This window comes from Lonchura striata, chromosome 9 (genome assembly GCF_050655825.1).
Source record: "Lonchura striata isolate lonStrDom1 chromosome 9, ASM5065582v1, whole genome shotgun sequence".
In the NCBI taxonomy this organism is placed as follows: Eukaryota; Metazoa; Chordata; class Aves; order Passeriformes; family Estrildidae; genus Lonchura; species Lonchura striata.
In genome coordinates, this window is record NC_140711.1 from 25,845,249 (window position 1) to 25,867,230 (window position 21,982).

At 36.2% G+C, this 21,982-nt stretch overlaps 1 protein-coding gene across 20 annotated transcripts in view; it reads right to left on the minus strand.

Annotated features, from left to right (window-relative positions):
• The window catches only part of NAALADL2 (N-acetylated alpha-linked acidic dipeptidase like 2), a 412,826-nt gene that overhangs the window by 85,191 nt on the left and 305,653 nt on the right, over positions 1–21,982 (minus strand). For all 20 annotated transcript variants that reach the window (XM_085587326.1, XM_077785540.2, XM_085587337.1 and 17 more), the window contains 4 exons: positions 18,218–18,361; positions 10,050–10,142; positions 5,721–5,926; positions 3,477–3,596 (listed from right to left, as the gene is read on the minus strand). In XM_085587326.1, the coding sequence (XP_085443452.1) occupies positions 3,477–3,596; positions 5,721–5,926; positions 10,050–10,142; positions 18,218–18,361 (563 nt within the window). The remainder of the gene's footprint in view (positions 1–3,476; positions 3,597–5,720; positions 5,927–10,049; positions 10,143–18,217; positions 18,362–21,982) is intronic.

Sequence of the window (21,982 nt, forward strand, 5' to 3'; positions counted from 1 at the left end):
ATGAATTTATGTTTCATAATAACTTTTTTTTTCTTTGTGACATGTCCATTATATAAAAAATCATTAACAGCCTTGTTTACAGAGAATAAATCCCAGCCTTGAACAAACCCAATTTACCAATGACACTCTGCCAACAAATGCTGATTCACCAACTGAGCAAGCGAATTAACCATCATTTTCTGTACAAAATAACAGTAGACAAAAATATAACTTGGCAGTACTTCCCTCTTGTTAATGTGGACACTAATTAGATATATAAAAAATATTTGAATTAAATATGTCAAGGTCTCAGAACTGTTTGAGTTCCTCTTTGCTTAATTAATCCAAATATTTAAATTTGCTTCTTTGTGTAATTTGGTGTTTCAACCAGAATCCCACAGACAGGCATATAAAATTATTATTTGCTGCTTACGTAGCTCCCTTTTGAAACCTGCAACTAATATGAAGATATAATCCCTTTATACAAAACATTCCTTAAGAAACATGGTCTCTGTTAATTAGCCAAGCACTTATTCTATTCTCTGATTGCCAGACCTCACACAGCAGACAAATTATTAAGTTTCCTGATTCTTCTTTTCATTGTTGAGTTTAGAATATCCATACAAACAACATTTCAGCTAAAACTTCTTTCCTAATTTTCCCAGAAATTAAGGGAAAAAAGATATTGTGGAGCTGCTGTGATTAGCAACTGCCCAGAATTTTATTTTAGGAAAAAAACAAAAACAAGACAGAAAGCAAACATTGCTGTGTGCATTGGCCCATCTTAGTTTGCTATTTCCCCACAATTCTATTTAAATTATGCTCCTTGCAGCATGCACAGAGTGCTCTGCACTTAGTGTGATTATTACTTGAGTTCTCTTTCACAGGACAAACTACAGCTTTTCATTTTTATCCCTACAATCCTAACACTTACAATCTGTAGGCTTTTCTAACATAAATGAATTTTCCCTAGGAATACATTCTCCCTCTCTTTCACACACAACTTTAGCACTACAGTGGGCACTGAACAAAACCCCAAAAATTGTAAGATTTTAGTGTCCCTTACCTCCAAACAATGTTTCAACACTGTTTAGCAGTAGAAGGAAAAATAATGCATGACAGTTTCTTTTGTTGAGGCTAAAAATGGATTTATGAGTTCTACCATTGAATCCAAAGGCACAGTTCAAGAACTTCCATGTATTCACAAATTATGGAAAACTTTTGTCTAACTAAACAAGACAGGCTAATCTATCTTTTCATTTTAAAATGGACTGATATCATTAATTCTAGATTCCTGTTTTACCTTTTCTGTTCTAACCTATATTCAGAGCTCACACAAATTAAAATGTTCCTTTTTTTGTTGGAATTTTTAAGCTCTTCTTTGCAACTTGCACCTGGTAGCAAGAATCTCATGTGAACAGATTCACAATTTCTTCAAGATGAGATAAGCTCCAAAATGTCACATCTCACCCCATTTGCAGTGTCATAACTTACAAGTAATCTGTAATTACATTGTCTTCCTGGCAAGTACTGGCAGTAACATCAATATTCTTTATAAGCAGATCAGTCTTCCAGAGAAAATCTTCTGGACACATGGTAAACTGCGAGCACCCATGGGAACAAATGAGGATCTGTGCTGGGCTGCTCCATCACTGTCAGTAATTTGGTATGAATTCAGAAATCTAGCCAGCATTTGGAAGCAATAATTCCTATAAATCTTTTTAATGTCACAAACTGCATGACAGTTATTTTAATTACAAATAACAATATCTGACAGGAAGGAAAGCCATACAGTTAAAATGCTCACAGGAATTTTATCCTTTACTTTTTAAATGGGCCTTTAGGATAAACATGCAGAAGGGATGCACTCTCAAAATTAAAGAACCAGAAGTGAGATGGAAGGTGTTTACTGGGACTAAAAAAAATTTAAAAATTAGACATTCTAGTCACGTTTTATTAATTAACAGGTGCCAGGAAACGCTGCTAAGAGGGGCTCCTTCCATACTGCTGAACAGAACACAACTGCTATTACAAGAATTACAAAATATTATTTAACATCACAGAAATAAAGCAGAAGTTTGCTTCCTTTTCAAAACAGAGGGCGTGAACGTAACACTCATACTAATATGGCATTTATTAGGATGAAAGAATTGAGTCTTAAAGTGATAAACAGATAATAAAGAGACTGCTGCAAAGCTCCAGACAATTTAGTTTTCAGATCACTGCCATAGATTGTGTTGTAGAGTCAAATAAATAAAATGAGAAAAACCAAATAGCTCAAGGATAATAATAAACTTACTCCCTTAAATGGCAAATACTTGTTTTAATGGAGGTAGAACTGCCAACACCACCAGGTGAGCACAAGGCTAGCAACTTTTCAGGCTAGTATTTCTTGAAAGTACAATAGCTAAAACTGATAGCAAAATTTGAGCTGACATATCCATAATACCTGCAGATTCACATATACAACATTATAAATTATTTTCCACAAATGGAAGCTTTTTTCTCTGACACTATGTTGCATCACATTTTTCATAATACTTACAGAGCATAAATCAGATTCTTTCCATGAGGAAACTACCACTTAAACACTGAACAGGAGAAATGGTTAAGACATTGTTAAGAAGCAATTTACTGATATTATTTTATTAACTTAGTTGAATAATTGCCAAGCCAGATCAGTCTTAAACTGCATTTAATCCAAGATGCAGCTCTGAGGAGTGTTTTTAACCAAATACTTCAGAAGCAAGTCAAAGAAACATCCGAATAAGTATTCATTTGGCAAACATACAGAAAAAAACTTCTAAAAAGCATAATTTATTAAAGTGAAATCGAACTCCATTTTATGCATACCAATTCAAAGTGGTTGAATTTAGAATGTGCTTTACACTATTCTCCATTCATGTAAAATATTGATAAATTCAGAAAGCTCAGGAACAGCAGTGGGGTCATTAGTTGAAGGCCTACGTGCCCTTATACCAGAGCACCCGTGGAATATTCTGGGTCCAGATGAGCTGCACAGGCATGGCTGAGCACTGAACCTGACATACTCACTTCAGACAGTATTTATTATGGTAGGAGTAACACTCTCCCTCTGTGTCATGTTACATCTGGTAAATATACAGGTTTAAATGCAAATTGAGAAACAGTCTGGAAAGGCTTGATTAGGATGAGAAAAATGTGCTCTGTACTGAAGAACAACAAATATGTTACTTTAAAGCTGCCAAAAGGTAAAAAAAGCTGTAGGGCATGCAAGTATTGTCAGACTTTGTCTAACTAACAGATGAAACAAGTTATCCCTTCCAACCTCTTAATGTATTGTTTTTTGAAATTTTAACCTGCTCACTGTAAAAAAGCAAAAAACAGTTCATGTGTGTTTGTGGGGTTAAAATTCTTCAACAATATAACCACTGCTTGCTGTGTAATGTCAACTGATCTTAAGCATGCTAACCATGTAACCTCATAAACCACAAGTGAAACCAAATACTATTCCTAACCTCTGCTGCCAGCTGCTGAAGAGAAGGGGATGCCACGGGCCGCAAAGTTGAGTTGCCTGTGACTGGATTATGGAGGCTGATGTAAGCCACAGCATTTCTCTGAAGAACACTCCTGAGATCCTACAACACAAGCAGAAAGATAGTTACTATTCTGCATCATTAGAATTATGCCTGGTCTTGTTCTTTTGGTTGCTTCTAGGGGAAAACTGCACCCTACATTTCCATCCTCTGTGATTCCCCAAGTATTAGTTAACTACTGCTTCTCACAATATGCTCTTGTGAACTTCAAAGGATATCTCAGTGCTATTTCTCTACATAGCAGAACTTATAATTCTATTTCACACATCATCTAAAGAAAATGCAAACAGGTCTGGGAGGAATTAAAAATTAGTACACTTGTAAGGCCAAAAATGAAAACATTACACACTGTGAAACAACATGATGGCCTTTTAAACTTATGCCTTACAGAAGACAAACTTCAAAAGCAATCATTATCAAAAGTTAAACAGACTCAAATATTAAGAGGCCCAATTCAGATTTGAATTGCATAACTTTCCCAGTGTTTTCATTTTATTATTTTTTAGACTATAAAAATAGCATGTACAAACCGTTTCAATTATTATCTCTGTTTTGAAAGGATCCCCTTTGCCTTCTCAGTAATGAGTTCCTCTTTGCATGAAGTGGCTCTTTATATTGAACAGAAGGGGTGTAACGCAATTACATCTGATGCAAAGCTGACTTGAAGTGGAACTAAACAAATTTTGCTTCCAGCCTGGATCTTTTCAATTTGATTTTTTCACCCCCTCTTGTTTCTGAAGAATAATCATGTTGGAAGTATGAAATTTCAATGAGGGTTGGCTGCTTCTTATGCACGGTAAAAAGCAATTAACTCTTTATTTTATCCACTGTTTTAATTCATTGAACCATTAGAGTTGGAAAAGCAGCCATGAAATTCTCTGCCTAGAGGAGTAGCAACTCCTTTATTTTATGACCTGAAGTCTACTTTAGCCATGTATGATCATCAATACTTTTTGAGGTACTTTCTTTCAACCAGCTGATTCCCATTCTGCTGAAAGTAAGAGCCCAAAGAATCGTCTGTTTGGGATTGTGTCCAATTCCTCAGCACAAATCTGTGAGAAGTGAATCAGCACTAGCCATGGAGACACTGCAAGGTTAATTTAATTCATGCAAACTATAGCATGGCTCTCTTCTTTCTCTCTTGATTCACTTCACCTCAAACTAAGCCTTATCGATGAAAAATTATTAAATATTAAACCCCCAAGAAAATGAAAAAGCTCTCTTAAGCTCTTTCTGTGCCTACATCATTTTTTGAGGTTTTCCTCCCCCCGTCAAACCCTGGCAATGCCCTTTTACAAAGCTGTGCTGAACCAGGGAGGGAAAGCAGCTCCCAAAGGTGCTGCATATGCAACCTCCACAGCCATGGCAACATCCTGGCCCCTCATTATCCCAGGAATGGCCTCAATGGATGTTTTCCCTGGATTTGCTGTGCAGTGCATGAATGAACACAGGCAATCTCAGAGAGCAGTTAAATGAGCCACAATTCCCATGTGGCAATTTCATATTGTTTCCAAGTTTCGGGGTCTGGGTGTCGAGATGACCCCAGGATTGTAAAAGTCCTCATTTCCCAGCCCATGCAGCCATAGGAGTCTGAAATGTGTAGGGTTGACTTCTCAAGGTTATTTTCCCTTATCTAGAACATTCTTTCTCTGACCTGCTGAGCTCTGTCTGGCAGGTCAGCCATGGCATTCTGTCTGCTCTCCTGGGCAGCGTTTACATTTTATACCAAAAGCTATGTGTACCATGTTTACAATAATGTGCCAATATCTATCATTTATATTGGACAGTGTGTCTCTACTGTAAACCAATAGAAAAGGGTCACCATCACACCAAGACATGGAGGGCAAGAAGAAGAAGGCCAGGACACACCCAAATCCCTCCCTCATGTCCCCTTGAACCCCATTCTAAAAAGTCCCAAAATTCTACTTTTCCACCCTGTGTTAATTCAACTACCACACTACTCAAACCCTCGTGGCTTGTAATCCCTGATACAAAGTTGGCAGTTTTTTCCACGGGCTAAAATCAAAGCCACAGGTGTTTTTGACTTCTTGCCAAGGTCTCTGAGCCCCCTGCCAGGGTCTGGAGGCAGCCAGGGCAGGCAGAGGGATGTGCTGGGTTCCCACATCCAAGCTTTCAGCAGCAGGAACCCTCCCAGAGCAGTTTTACCTCAGCCCACTCGTAGGAGCCGACGTTCCCCAGGGCTGTTCCTCCCCACGAGCAGAAGAGCAGGGTCCTGTCAGGCCTCCAGCCCCTCCTCAGCTCTGGCACCAGGGCTTGGAGCAGGGCTGTGATCACAGCAGTGCTGCTGGCCCAGCCTTGCCCACCATAACCCTTCAAACTGCTGTGGTGGCTGCCAATGATGACGTATCTGTCTGAAAGGAGGAATTAAAAAAAAATCCCAAAAACCAAACTTTTTTTCCCTGAATATTCAGATTAAAAGAATTCTGAACAACCCTAAAAATGAACTCTATTAGTGTGCAATGTCCTTAATGCAACACAAAGCTGTCAACAAAAAAGTATATGATGACATGCAAGAAAATCATACAATTATACACAAAACTGTGAGTACTACTTAAAAATTAACTAGTAAATAAATACATGTTTACAGTTTTCTAAATTAATCCCCATACCCTTGCCTTCCTTGTTTGCTTATTGCTCTCCTTGTAGATCTGATATAGACCATTTTACAGTCAGGACTAGATCATACAAACAATCATGCTCACAGTAGAGTGTTATGAGAAAAACCCACAAAATAATAAGCAGGAAATGATCATCAAAACACATCAGCACCCCCCAAAAAAAAGAAACAACAACAACCAAAAAAAAAAAAAAAAGAAAAGAAAACAAATGTGTGGCAGTGCAGTGGGAAACAAAGAAAATACACAAATATTTGTACTCCCTCACCTGGAAGACTGTGTTCAGTGCTCACCACCCTATCTCAAAAAAGACATGGCAGAAAGAGTAGTGGAGCAGCTGGCAAGCAGATTAGAGATGATCAGGACTTAGCCTTATGTGGAAGGAGACATGAAAATACCTGGACTGCAGGTTTGGAGAGGAGACATGACAGAGGGATAGAGATAATGAATGATACAGATTTGGAAAGTCACACCTAACAGCTGTGTTAATGCTGGAAGAAAGCCTTTTATAGAAAGAAAAGCAAGAAGTTTCAACCTGAAATAAAGAATATGCTTACAATTACTCATGGGAAAAAAAACCAAAAAACACACTTTTTTTCCCCAGAGAAATAAAATTAAATCTTCATCTCTCCAGGCATTATATATAACCATAATACCACCCACAAGGGAAAAAAAACCCTTCAGAACTGATGATGTGTTATGAAATTGCATGACTAACTGGTGTGACTGAGGCCTGTGAAGAAGTCCAAGCAGAGTTATTCTGAATGAGCTATTAAACTATTAGACCTTCTGTGTGAGATGAATTCACAACCCTCTTTGAAGGATTGTTTGCTGGTTTTGCTCTGATATTTTGTAAAGTCTCCTTCTGGCCCAGATCTAGACTTTTAAAGGTGTTCTTTCCCTATTTCAGGATACCAACAGACAATAGAAAAACAGTTTTCAACAGTGAGGAACAGTGATGCCACACCCACAGCAACCCCTGAGTGTCATCTGGGCTCCAAAACGTGGAAAAATTTTCTTTTTCTTTCTTTCACCAAGTGAAATCATTCACTTGCTGTCAGTTGATCACAATGGAGCAACAGATTGCTGCACATTGCCCTCACTTTTTATTTGCTTATAAAATTAAATACCTACCCAGTATATCTTGCAGTGGCTGCTGCCTAGGAACAATGTTAATGGAACACTTTGATTATAAAAGCATTCTCTATCAAACTGGAGTTTCACCAGCCTTGTTCAACAAAATATTTGAACATGTTGTTTAATAAGGAATCCAAAATGCTTTACAAAGAGATGATTTTTTTTTTTTTAATGTACCTGTAATACAATCTTTTCAATCAACTTTGGGGGTGTGTAGGTATGGAAATGAGAATTTCTTTCTAAAGACAGATATGCAAAGTGTCAACCTAGATTTACATAATAATTTAATGTAACAAGATGAAATCTAAATCATATAATTTTGCAACTTGTGTATTGCACCATGATATGCTTAATTATAGGTTGAACTGACAATGAAAAAAATGTAGGATTTTCAACTCATTAAATGACAGGAATTAGGAACCAAAATGAATGCCCTTACATGCCTCTAGGTCATTAATGGAAGTGCCACTAACACAGGGGGATCAGGCAGGATCAATGTATAATAATTTCTGTTTAGCCTGTGAACAGACCATGTGAGAGGAGAGACACCTTATTAAAATAATGCAGGATATTTTGATTGAGAAGGAGGCATCGACTTATTGCTGGAGATGCCAGCTGAATGAGCAGTGGCAAAACATAACAGCTGGTGCCTCCTTTGAAATTCTTCATCTTTGCACATCTCTCCCTCAAATAGAGGCAGTACCCTAAAGCAAATGACTACAGGAAAAGCAGAGGAGAAAGGATGGTCACGCTTGCAGAGGCAGCAGCTGTCCTTTCTCAGAATCACATGGCAAAAATGAAAAAAAGAGAAAGGGCTGGAAATAGAGAAAAAAAATATCCATCAGATACCCTTGAAGGTGATAAGACAGGAGAGTGTTCAAGTTAGTGATGGGCTGGACAACAGGGATCCATCATTAAAAAGTCTCTTTATCCTGTCTTTTCTTGTTATACATCCCATCTTCAACCATGTCTAATAGAGCTTTAAAATCAATGTTACGTTTTTTGGGTTTTAAAATGCTACCAAGTATCACATTTCATCTACACCTAATGATTTCAACATCTTGGTTACACTTCAGATGCTTGTTCTTACTCCTCAGATCAAATGCCAGCTAAGGTTAGCATTACAGAGATGTGCTTGTCTGTGTGTGCGTGTTTGGTGGTCTTTAACAAAAAAGAAATAAATTCCACCCATGGTGATGCTCTGCAGGCTTTCATTAAGCACTAAAGATAATTTTTGCCTTCTTTCTGCACTTCTGTGAACATAAAGGTGAATATTTCATGCGTATGAAATGAGCAAAACCCCATCAAAATGACAAAGAATCAATGCCATGAAAATATCAAGATTCAAAACAGTTGAGGAGGAACGACTGTAGTGTCAACCAAGTAGAGCAGAGAAAGAAAAAAAGGTTTAATATTGATTGTCTACAAAATATTACAGTGCAGTAGACATTTCACTTGTGCCTATAGTAGAAGACAGTTGTTATGGATCTTGTTTATCCAGACATCCATGGGACAAACTGGGTACTGCTACTGACTTCAGTTATTTATATATCCTTAGATACCTAAAGTTCAGCAAATATTGGCAAACCTCCAAAAAGTAGATTCTGATTAAAAATGCAATAATAAGATGAAAGGTTCAGGTAGAGAGGAGATAGAAGACTTGTTAAACAGCAACTGAAGCACTTCTTGCTCTTTTTCTTGCCTCTGTTGCACAATTCGGAAGACAGAATGTCTAAACATGGCAGTTTCTGCCTTTCCAACTCCATGACAGCTATTTGCAAAACATTAATAATAGCAGACTGGTAACTTCAAATTCATGAAGGAAATTAAATCCTTCATAGAAATTAAATTCACTGTGCTAATTGTTTCCTCTGTTGCTTTAAACAAACCAAAAGTCTGGTGAGAAGTACACAGTTCTGCATGCACAGAACTGAGTCGTTATTTCACCTACAGGAATAAAATTTTTTCCACCTCCTTCATTCTATTACTTAAAATATGAAATGACTGGCCCACCTCCTAAGGGACTGTAAATAAATTTCCATCCTTTCTTCACAACCTTATAAAAGAATATTAAAGCAAGCATGATGATGTTTTGATGATGATCTGCACACTAGGAATTGTTTACACTATAAAAGCAACCAGCAACAGCATTCATTCATGTGGTAGAAACCCTTCACCTTTTAAGTAAATTCACTAACTAACAAAATAATCTGCAAATTATCTTATATCGTGATGATACCATTATTTATGCACAGAATCAAAGGACAGAGGGAGGTTGTGTTTATGTCCCAGTTGCGTTTAGAGTTCTATTGTTCAATCATCAGACATAGAGAACAGTAATTATTATTCATAAAATTGCATAAAACTAGCTTAGGGCATTATTGACACACACAATAAGGCTGCAGCAAGTGTTAAAACCATATTAAAATTAAAACCATTAAACAGTTACTTGGTACAAACTACTGATACTCCCTGTGGTCCATGTGCAACACCTGCTGCTTGTGTAAAAATATGCTTTTTGTAACTACAATATCCCCTTCAGATCATTCTCTGTTTAACCTCACATATTCTGTCTCGTCTTGAATCAGAAAATGAGTGCAAAAAAGTCTTTTTCTTTCCTCTCTATTAGTGAATTATCTGGCAAAATAGGATCCTTATCCCAGCTATGACTCCCACCTACTATGAAAAAAAAAATCAATACAAATGACAAAGGGATACTTACCAGGAAACACAGCTCCTTTTAGATATCCAATGACATTAGAAATTGTCCTGTAAGTTGTGACAGACTGAATGTTCAGGCTGATTGTTTTTTTGCCTGTTAGAAGATGAAAAAAAAAAAAAAAAGAAAATGTTGAACTTATTTACCCAGCCAAGAAACATATGGGCTGAAGACATAAATTCCACATACATTAAAAAAAAAAAGAATTTAAAATGATGTTAAAAAAAACCCAACATGAACAGGAACCACAGATTAAACACAAAATAGGACATTATTTTCTTGGACCTATCTTAGCAGCATGACTCAAAGATGGTATCTCAAAAGAGATCTCTACTCCTTCAGTTAAAAGATCATTGAATTCACACAAAAATATGCTGCCAGAATACAACAGAAAAAGAAAATTCATGAGTAGGATTTACATAACTCTGTGATAACAAAACTTTCCTTAAACTTCATAGGTTTTTCTCACCTAATCCTTCACCTAGGTCAATCTATCAATAACATTCACAAAATTATGTCTGGTTGATATTACATTTTCTTCTGGAGAAAAGCCCCTGTGCTAAATCAGATGGGAGCAGTCAGACCTCCCCACAGCTTTGCCAGCACAGCCTTTGGTGATGCTCTTGTGAACCCTGGCCAACAGAGCCAGGGCTTTTGGCTTAGCTGGCATCAGTTGAGGAAATGGTGTAAATACAAAGGCAGAATTATTTGAAAAGCTGCTAAAATGTAAGGAACTTGCCAGTACTGCCATTTGAGACTGTAGCATAGAATAAAGCCAGAGTAGAGCAAATATCTGAGTTAAAAGAAGGTGGGACACAGTAACCACACAAATTCCTGCAGTTTGGGACAGTGGAAACCAACCAACCAAGCACGGGGAGCTGCTGACACCTTCCAAATGTTTCACTGGCATGAAACCAGACTGTGTGAACATCCAGCTCATCTGAAAGGTCATAACTTCTATCCAAGAGAAACGAAAATGTCTTCAACTGCTTGAACTCCAAAAGCAGCAGCAGTGTGGCAATCAGCAGTGGCCAACCCCAGGGGGATTGTCCTCCATCCCTGAATGCTCCACCCTTGTGCTTGAAGCATCCCTGGGACAGAATTCCTCCCATGGAGTATCCCAGCTGCCACAGACCACAATTAAAATCCTCCACAGGTCATTTTGCTCTCTATGTGCCAGTGTTTGTTTAAAAATGAATTAACAATATTTATCCTATTTTTAATTCAGACAAAACCTCTTCAGTTATCAACACGTGTGTCTTCTCTATGACAATTCTGGTTTTGCTTGAACAAACCAGTAAGAAACATGCAAACCAAGCAGTTAATTAAAAATAAACCCTGGCACATGACTTTGCAACAATCAGTCCCAGCATGTTAATATTTTGATTTGTCATGTAATTAACTTTGCTCTTCTGATGTAAGTTACTGTATTTTTAAATTATTGTTAATGTCATGTAAATGAACTGTTTGTTCAATAAATCCACAGATATTATTTTAGAATTTTAAAAAAATCATTAAAAAATAGTCCAAAGGATTCCCAAAGGGTCTTTTTAAAACAAGTGAAAACAGCTCAAAACATCTATGTTGATTAAGCAGCTTAAATTTAACTTTAAACTATGTAAGTTACTTCTTGCTGCTGTTTCTCACCTACAACCATTCTAGAGCTAATTTACTCCTTTTTTTTTTTTTTTTTTAAGAGACATTTTAAAGTCAAAACCGATTTCCTTTCCTTTTCCTACAACACTTTAGATGTTTGTTCCTTTAGGCCCCTTCTCAGACAAAAAGAAGATAAATCCTTTTGAAGACAACTGACTTCACTGTTTTTCCTTAATCAACATCAGCTATCCAGCCTCTAACTGACAATAAAGACACAGAAAATTAACTTCTGGCAATACCCATACTCTCAAATCAGATACTCGAGTTAATAGTCATGTAACAGAGTAGTCAGCTTGAAGTGACTTGGGCTTAAAGGCTTAGAACACCAGATGAAAAGGCTGAAACTGCTCTTTGGAGTATACAGCAGAAGCAAAATTTAATCCCCTCTAAACAGTTCTGACAGCAAACCTCTTGTCCTAACGCTGTATTTTCAGAATCTTGACAACTTTCTCCTTTTTTTTTTTTTTTTTTTTTTTTTTTTTTTTTTTTCCGCCATATCTCCTCTGCAAAGCTATGAGGAGACTTTACCTTAACAATATTCAGGATACACTGTCTTTATGTAAGCTAAAAGCTACTTCAGGGATAAAAGAGCACAAACATCTTTACTGGGTTTTTAAAATTTATTTCTTGCCTGACCTGGAACTTTTACATTGTCTCATGCCAAATGATTACCTTCTCCTCTAACATTTACATAGTTATTTTTGGAAATTAATGCCTATTTTTTCCTCTCATTTGATGGAAAATTTTAACATTTTGGTTCTGAAAAACCTATTTACAGTAGTTATGTTGAGAGAACATGAGTTAGGCTTGTTTCCTTTTTTTCTTTGTTGTTGTTTCTTTCTTGTTTTTTAGCTTTTAATGTCATCCCAAGCTCATGCATAGAGGAGTATAAGCCCGAGTCTCATTTTCAAACATGTTGGTTAAATTCCCTATCATCAGACAGTTTTCTGAGCATTTGAGTATTGGATTTTAAAAAGCATCTTTAGGAACTCAGGTTTGAAAATAAAACTCATTTGACAAGATTTTTACTAATAGTTAAAAAAACTTATCTACATGCAAATTTAACTGAAGTATAGAAAAATCAAGTATTAACTGAATTCAAGGATTTCAACAGAATAATTCCTGGATCATAAAACCCACAGCTATTTTAATAGACCGCTGAAATAAAGTACATTAAATAACTTCAAGTAATGCAGTTTTTGAGATGTTTCCTGTTGAAATCAACACCTGAATAAATGTGAACCTGTCTGAAATCCCAAATGAACTAGAGATTTCAAACATCATCAAACATCCATGCTCACATGACTTAGGAGACACTAACTGAGATGAAGTAATCAGCACAAACTGCACTTGACAGATCATCAAGTCAACTGGAGTGCAAAACCTTATTTACTAGGTATTTTATGTCACTTTTCAAGTTCAAACACAGAACTTTAAGTGAAGAAATATAATTATCACATGCATTTATTATTACGGCAGTACTTACAAAAAATACTACATGCAACATGGTATATATAGAAAAGTGAATAAATATAAAATAGTATATACTTAATAATGTATATTTGTACAGGAATGCGTCAGAACTCCTAGCCAGGTGTCCTTGTGGTTTTTTTTTTTAGATGGTGTATCAACAATACACCATCTAAATCTGGTATCTCAAATATTTTTCATTAAAAGATTTCTATTTGATTAATCAACTATGTTGCCTACTGACAACATATTCTCCTTTTTGAACAAATATTCATAGATCTTGAGTCTCCAAGTCTAATCTTAGTATGAAGAGCTTAATTAATAAACTCCTTGGTATTTGATAATCATCTTTTTTGACCTACAATAAGGAATCCAGAAATAAAATTCTTCAGATGAAGAGTTTTTGAAATAAGACATGCCTAGAATAAAGTTCTTTAAGGAGGCTCTAAACTAGGGTGGCCTAATGTGATAAAGAATAAATGTGTCACAGTCAACATCAAAGAGAGTTGAAAATGCTTCAGATGGTAGAGTTGAATTTCATAACCTCACACTACTTTAATTCTTTTCCTGTTTTATAATAATCAAAAGCAAAGCATCACACAGGAAAACACTGGTGCAGAACAGAATTCTGAAAATATATCTTGATCATTTACAATTCTGGTAGAAAAATTCTCAAGGCTTCAGTTGGGAGTAGAGGGAAGATACATTAAAAAATGCTTCACACTGTTCATGCTTAATTCTTCTCATGAACTTCTGTTTAAAAAAGGGACAGAATTTAAAGTGATAATGAAAAGAAAATCTGAGAGTATTGGTATAAAAGCCTGTAAGTTTTCATATGCAGGATGTCTGAATTAGATCAGAGCTCCCTATTTAACTTGTTCTTCATTCAAATGCCAGTAGAGACATCTGTAGAACTTTGTTATATTTCTGCTGTTATGTACAATGACTCCAGATTTGGTAGATACAGTAACATGTACTGCCACACAATCTGCTGGCATCTTTATTTGTTTCCTTGGATTCATGCTTAGCATAGTCCCAATACCCAGAAATTATGGTATTGTTTGCATATTGATATTACAGTGTGAGATGTCCCAGCCACAGTTTATTAAATATGGGAGTCTTTATTTTCTCTGACAGGTAGCAAACTATGAAGGAGAAACACATATAATATTATCACAAGGCTGTAGTTTAACAGGAGGAGATATTCACTTTATCACTCCATGCCCTTCCTCTGACTGAAAAGAAGACAGGCTTGATTTGCAGTAGTGCAGCACTTGGCAGAGAATTTTATTTATCTTGGATGAGCATCATATAATATGGAAAGTAACAGACTCTTCCAATTATTCCTTTCGTATAATTAATGATTCTAATTTCACATGATCAGAGTTGACTATAAACTTAGTATAATGAACATATGACACATGGAACTAGATAAAATAGATGTTCAAAGTCTCATAAAAATTCATTGAGTTGTGCTACAAACCTTTCCAGTAACAGTCAGTTCTGGTTATCTGTTCCACTCACCCATTTTGTCAGAGGAGGTAGATTTGTTTGCAGCCTACAACAGAGCTCTGCACTGCAGTCACTGTGATGATTCACTATTGATCAATGACTGTATTTTGTAGACTAAAAAAGGGTTACAAAAGATCAAAAGATTCTACCTAGAAAAGCATTTTGATCTGAGTAATTTTACTGTCTGCAGCAGAATGCTGGGAGTCTTTGTACACTTGGCTCTATTATTCACACAGTGTTTGATATCATTCAAGTTATTTAAACTACTCGTGCCTTGGCTTTATAATTTTAAAATATAAAAAAAATTACACCTACTGCACAGGAAAAGGCATTAGGAGGTGCTAAGAAATGGGATGTTTAAATGAGATCACTTGAATTTACACTTCCTACCAATTGAGCTGCCATACCAGGTCACACCAAGTGACCATTCAGCCCTCACCTCCAAGAGTGACCAGCAACATAAATGTGGAGAAGAATGGAAGAACAGGATGAGCCACAGAGCAGGAGGTTGCCCCAGACACCTGGAGACTGATCACTACTGAAATCCTGGATTTTTCTCACCTTTCTCTTCTCAGACATTAATCAGGTTGAGTATAAAACTGACACTTAAAACCAAAGGGAAAAAATTACACACATAACACTGATGTGTTTAAATAGCAGGCTTCCAGGATTTCCATTCAAACCAAAGTAGGTCGTCATTAGTGTCAAAAACACTTTGTAAATTAATTGCCATTAGCTAGATTTACATTAAATACTCGAGAGTTTAATTGAAAAAGGGTAATTTGTACATTACTGCAATCTCCCAAATAGTGGGAAACTTAACAACAACAAAGGCAGTTCACTGTACACAGCAAGACTTCCTTCATTTATGTTTATAGAAGTGCTTTAGTTTTACAACAACCTTCACAATAGTCTAGCAAATATCCTAGTGAGATTTGTAAAAAAAAAAAGGAAGCTTCTAAAGTTTACAGTTTCTCTACAGAAGTTCAGTCTGAAGTTCCTTCTAATTGCCTATCTTTGGGAAAAAGTTCACGGGAGCACAGAATTTCAGATTAATGAGGATTAACAATAATGTACCATACCAAACAAAAAGCAAATCTAATTACTGACTTCATCTAACACCAAATTAACAGCTGACTACAATTCCCACTATTTGCTTTATAGGTCCTGAGCACTCAGTCTGTGTGGGATATTTGCCTCCATCCTCCCACTCCCTCTGCCACATTTTGTCTGTTGAAAACTGCAAGGCTAAGGGAAAAAAGCAGCACTGTGAGAAAACTATATATAAATGTTTAATCATTACTGATGAATCTGCTGTTCAGCTTTTTGAAACATAATGATGAGAGAATGATGATTATTTTATCCTAACAAATTTCAAGCCAACCAATCATCTGAATTGCTCATTCACCTCTTTTGACAGATAAGTGATGAGTCCTACGTCAGAAGTGAAATCTCTCTCTTAAGCTTCTTCAAATCAACAGGAAGACTGCAAATTCAACCTTTGCTCTTTCCTAATGCATTGCTGTCCTCAGCATTATCTCTTTAGCTATTACGAGTATGAAATAGTTATACACCATTTCTTAGCATGAGACCAGGCTTTTATCTCTTCCATTAAGGATGCTACTGAACAACAGCACGCTCTGTGCTCCAGAACATCCACAGCTTCACCACTACTTCAAGGAAAAAATATATTATAATACATTACAGAATTATACAAGGCTTCTTATTATAGTCCCTATTTTCTCAGTAAATTAAGACTTAAAAAAAAAATCCCCCATGGATTACTGTGGTTCAGAAGCTTTACATGAAATCACACACAAGCTGTTGTGTTCACCCAGAGTAAAACCAGACACGGACTGGCTCTCACTACATTGCTGGCTTGGAATATTCTCTCTTTCTAGAAATTCTCCTCTCACAGAATTCCTGTCTTCTCACAGAAATAAAACATGCCACACCTGTCACAGAAAAAGTAGAATAAGCTGCCCTTTAGGGTGATTCTGTCCTGCAGCCTCCAGAAAAAGCTTTTTTGGAAACAGACATTGTGCAGCCTTTTATCTGTATAAAATGAGTGTCATTTTCCAGCCCAAATTCAGGCTTTGCTCCAGGCACTTCAGCTGTTGAAAATTCCTTCAATAGTAACAAGCTTCAAGCAGCTACCTGGAATGGCTAAGCACTTGTTCCTGGCTTTTTCCCCTTTTCTACTGGTTGTGGGGACAAAAATAAAATTAAAAGTTGATTTTTAAAAAAATCTAGTCAGCCATTCGTGGAGAACAATTTTCCTGCCTAACCACAAAAGTTTAAGTCTTCTGTCTTCCTTTTTAGTATGTATAACTACAAATGCTAACACAAGTCATAAAATTAATCAACCTTTTTTATGACTTGTTGTATTGTACTCCAATTCCACAATAACGTTCCAAAAGCAATAAACAAGGGATACAGCACATGATACTACATTGGTTGCTTTTAAAATTTGTTCATACTGTTATCATCACTGTATGCAGCACAGGATACAGTGGCTAAATTAATTTGCCTCCACCTTTCCAAGATCACAGTTTCAAATCAATTCATTTAAATGGGCATTATAATGAAATAAACCTTTTTTTTTTTTTTTTTTTTTTCTGGTGAAAGATGGACAGGTAAAAAACAAAACTGAAGACTGTTTACTGAAGAATTACTGTTTAAACATGCACCTCATCTAGAATGTTCTCTGGAAGATGTCCTTTTGGTGAAATACTGTGCTGGAAGATTGTAGTCTTACTTTTTTTTCCCCTTCCCCTATCACCAATAAGTTTTTTCAAGCACTAATCTGTTTGAATTTGCTAATGGCATTATTTCTAGGGAGATACTATGAATGCATTCATCTGGCTCTACTCAAGGTATTTTGTTCTTCTCATGATGCCTGTTTTCCTGGTGAAAATTGAGAGAAAAAGCTGCCTGGGGGTTCAGGTAACAATACACTATTTATTCTACAGCATACACAAATTAAGGAACACAGAGATATATTTAGAATTTAAGTGCTATTATTCCAGAAACAGAAAAAAAAACCACACCAAATAATATAGTAACTGATGCCTTAATGTTAAAACAACATTACTAAGAGTAAAAGGCATATACAAATTAAAGAACACAGAGACGTATTTAAAATTTAAGTGTCATTATTCCAGAAACAGAAAAATATACACAGAATAATGTAGTTACTGATGCCTTAATGTTAAAATAACATTACTAAGAGTACAACAAGGCCTAACAAAACATACTGCAGCACAAACAATCCTCCCTAGTGTTGGCATCTACACAGAGGAGGCTCTAAGTCCATATTAAAAATAAGTGATCAATGCCTTCTACTATTTTTTAAGCAACAACTTCCATTTATCAGATTTTAGGAGCATAATTTTTAGACTATTCATAGCCTCTTCTAGAAAGCATCTAAGCAAAACACACCCATAATCAGCTAAACCTCTTAGTTGCATAGTTGTAGAAAGTGGATTTGGAGTCTGAGAGGAACATCCCATAGTGTGTTTGAAAAGCATTACCTGCAGCTGGCAGCTGGAGGGGTGTACACCTCTCTTTTTGGGCAGTGTCCTCAGGGAGGGAAACAAGTTTTCTGGCAAGCAGTGCAGAAATTGGTTGTACCAACAGCGTTGTGAGGTTCAGTCGATTCTGCCTGTAGCTTCCATCTTAAATGACACAAAGGGAAGACCAATTTAGTAAATGATAATTAGATTTCTCTCCTTCATAAACCGAACACAAAAATGCAAATTTCTACCACACAACTTAAACCAACTGATTTAGATAAGCAGCTGTTGTTTTGTGCTTATAATACTGAAAAAAATAGCTTCTTCAAGATCATATACTACAAAATTGTATGTACATATTATGGTATCTGGGCAATAGTTCCACAAAAAACTGTTAAATTAGTCTGAGCAGATATTAGACTGTGAATTAAACACAACAAATTAAATTGATGTGTAGCTAAAGAAATCAATGAAAAATGGAAATACTGATCAGCAATAAGTTTGAAATTCAAGTAAGAACTGAACAGCTGAAGGAGGTCTGGAATAAGAAGAGAATAAACAAACCCAGTGAGTGGAGAAAGGTATGATCAGAAAGCACCAGAACACTTCATTTACATCTGAAACACCTTAAGCAGATATAGCACAAACCTCTCAATATCAGCAGTTTCATGCAAATATTTAAATCTCCCTTTGAAAAAAGAGTGAGTTTGCATAGACATGCCTAACACTTGATCACGGAAAGGTTTCTGATGAGATAATGAGATATTTTGGGAGACCAACTGACAGAACTGTGGGGAAGAAGAAAAACCTAACCTGGCACACAGAAATGCTCTGAAGCACTTTAGGAATAATCAGGTATTTTCCTCAGCTATTTCAGCTGGTCTAATATGGGGACCATCTCTTCCCATGGAAAGCAGGAACACTTCTGGCAGATGGAAAGCCCAGCTCAGGAAAGGAGGGGAGGTTGATACAACCTGGGGCAGGACACAACCTGCAAAACAAACACTGCATTTCCTGTCAACATTGAGTTCTTTACTACCCAAAAGCATCCTTTAAATTCTGTGGGACTGCAGGCACTATCAGCAATCAGCAGCACGTTTCAAATAAATTTTGATTAAACTACTATCAGTTGTTATTGAACCACAGTATAAAGAAAAAAAGAAATCTAGACACATTATCTTTATTTTTTTTGTTGTTGTTCTAGAAACTTCTGAAATTTTTTATAGTACACCTTTAATACTAATGTAAAAATTGGCCAAAACTGTATTATTTAATTATGGAAAAACAAAAGGTGTTGTTCACCTTTAATACTCAGTGGCAAGGTGATCAGTGTTCAGTTTGAAAGATTCAGACAAATTTTTAGGTGGAAAGGAAAAGCTGGTTCAAAATATAATTAAAAAAAAAAAAAAAGCTTTGTCTCATCAAAGTTGGTCTGGGTTCAAAATCTCTTGAAGTTGTCACTTCAACAAAGTGATGGCAAAATCAGTTTGGTCAAGTTTTGAGAGTCTGTTTCTGCACTCAAAAAGAATCCTAAAAAGTCCATCAGAGATGTGCAATTGAGACATTATTTTCTTTCCGGTGTTTGTCAATCTGCAGATGTTATTACAGGGGAATGAAGCTCAAATCATTTCAGATGAGAAAAATCTCTCTCCAGTTACTCACAACTTGAGCTTCATACTTGAATAACCTGTGAAAGATACACTTTCAAGAGCAACTTACAGGAGAAACCCCTCCATATTTAAAAATTAATCATTTCACAATAGAAGATAGAATTTGAAGGATGTGAGAAAAAGGAAAAAGAATCTATAGAAAGGCAGATTTAAGTTATGTGGGCAGATGTATCTAGAAGAAAAACTTTCTAATAGGAGGAATACATAAAGACTTGCCTAGGCAGGTGATAAAATCTCTTAAACTGAAATATTTTTAGAGAAAAGTGTGAGCAAACATCTGTCAGGAATGACGCAGATATGGCTGATGCCCTCCCTGAGGGAAGGTGCATTCGATGACCTCCTGACATCTTTTCCAGACGTAAATTCCATAAAATTCTCCAGTAACTAAACTTGACAAACTAATAACAGAGAAAAAAACACTATTGTAATTCATATTTAAAATTGTTTGAAAAAGAAAAAATCAAAAAGTTCCTTCCACTCTGTCAGGCATTTATGAATTGAAGAAGGCTGAGGAAAGCAATGTGCATCATGACCAGACTTCAGAAGTGACCATCCAAGACCAATCTCTCCAATGCACATTTAAAAACCTGGAGATTTTCAGGGCTGCTACTTAAAGCTTAATCACTCAGGTTTTAAATACTCATGGGCTTGGTGCTGTAGTGACAGTGAAACAGTGCAGTGTAACTTCAGAAAGAAACAAAACACATTGAAAGAACTTGGGGATTATTGCTGGCACTTTCTCTGCTGGATGCCAAGCCCTTCAGCATTTGTGGGAACAACAAATGCTTCAAGGATAATTTAAATTTGACATTTTGCTGGTAATGAAATTTACTTTCATAGCATGAAACTCTTCCAAGAAGCAGAATTTCTTCCTCTCTGCAAGTCTAACAAAGTAACTGTGCCAGACCCAGAACTACTATTAATTTCAGAAAGTCCCTGGAGAACTTACTGGAAAGTGAGGAGGAAAATACACTAATCAATTATTAAGTTAATTTTAGGAGCACAAAAATGAGGCAATCTTTAGAAAGTTTCTGCACAGAAAGCAAGGCTTGAATTTCTACTTCTGCTGTGTCTGTGGTTCATGTTTTCTTTTTAAATGCAAGCATAAACCTTGAGCACCAGCTTCCACACTGCTCAGCCTGGGACACACTCCCCCAAACCAGCATTTCACAGTGCTCCATCCCTGAACTTACTGGTACTGACAACATGCTCTGGCATTTCTGAATTTAATAGTAATACTTGTGCACCATACCCCACTCAGTTCTGAACAAAAGTACAATTTTATCATAATTTCAGTGACTTTTTTTGGAAGACTGAAAAATCAAAGAGTTAGTCACAATGTCATACCTCTCTAGCCCAAAGTTATTGTTCACCCACAGCTTCCTCAGTATTATGTGAATAGTCTTTTATTTGCATTTCTCTAAGAAGTTTTGTGCTATATGAATCAACTTTCTGTTCATTTTTGTTTAAATTCCAGATTCAAAGGAAGATTGGCTAGAACACTGTACTTCATCAATATGTGTTTATTCAAGGCACCTTCTGCCAGGATCAGATAAAGCAAAAAGTTATCTACAACTGTCTAAAAAGCTTACTGCCAGAATTCATCAAAGTAATTCCTTCTTTGACCTAAAACAGTGTTTTAATGATGTTCCCCCAAAAATACAGACAGAAAAAAGTAGTCTGACTGAACACCAAGCAATAATTGTACATAGCCACGTCTTTGACTTTCTGCTGCATTAATAATACAGCAGTATTAGTTTTGAAATATCTGAAGTGAATGGCTCATTAATTTTTCACCTTAAGCTTAATAGAAATTTGACAAACAGTTTTATGCTGAAAATAGACACTCCAAGCAGGACTTCACAGCACCTGATGGGAATAAATTAGAGCATAAAGGAAAGAATAGCATTCATTTGGTCAAATAAGATGGTTTTGGCACTCAGTTCCTGAAGTGAATAGTTAGTGTAATGCATTCCTGTGAAAGAGGCATTTTTACATTTATTCATTCCCAGTGCACATTCTACACTGTCCTTTGTCAGCACTTGATCTTGAATTAAGCATGACAAACCCAAAGATGTGTAAACTGACCTGTTGTAGACATTTATGTTATTTG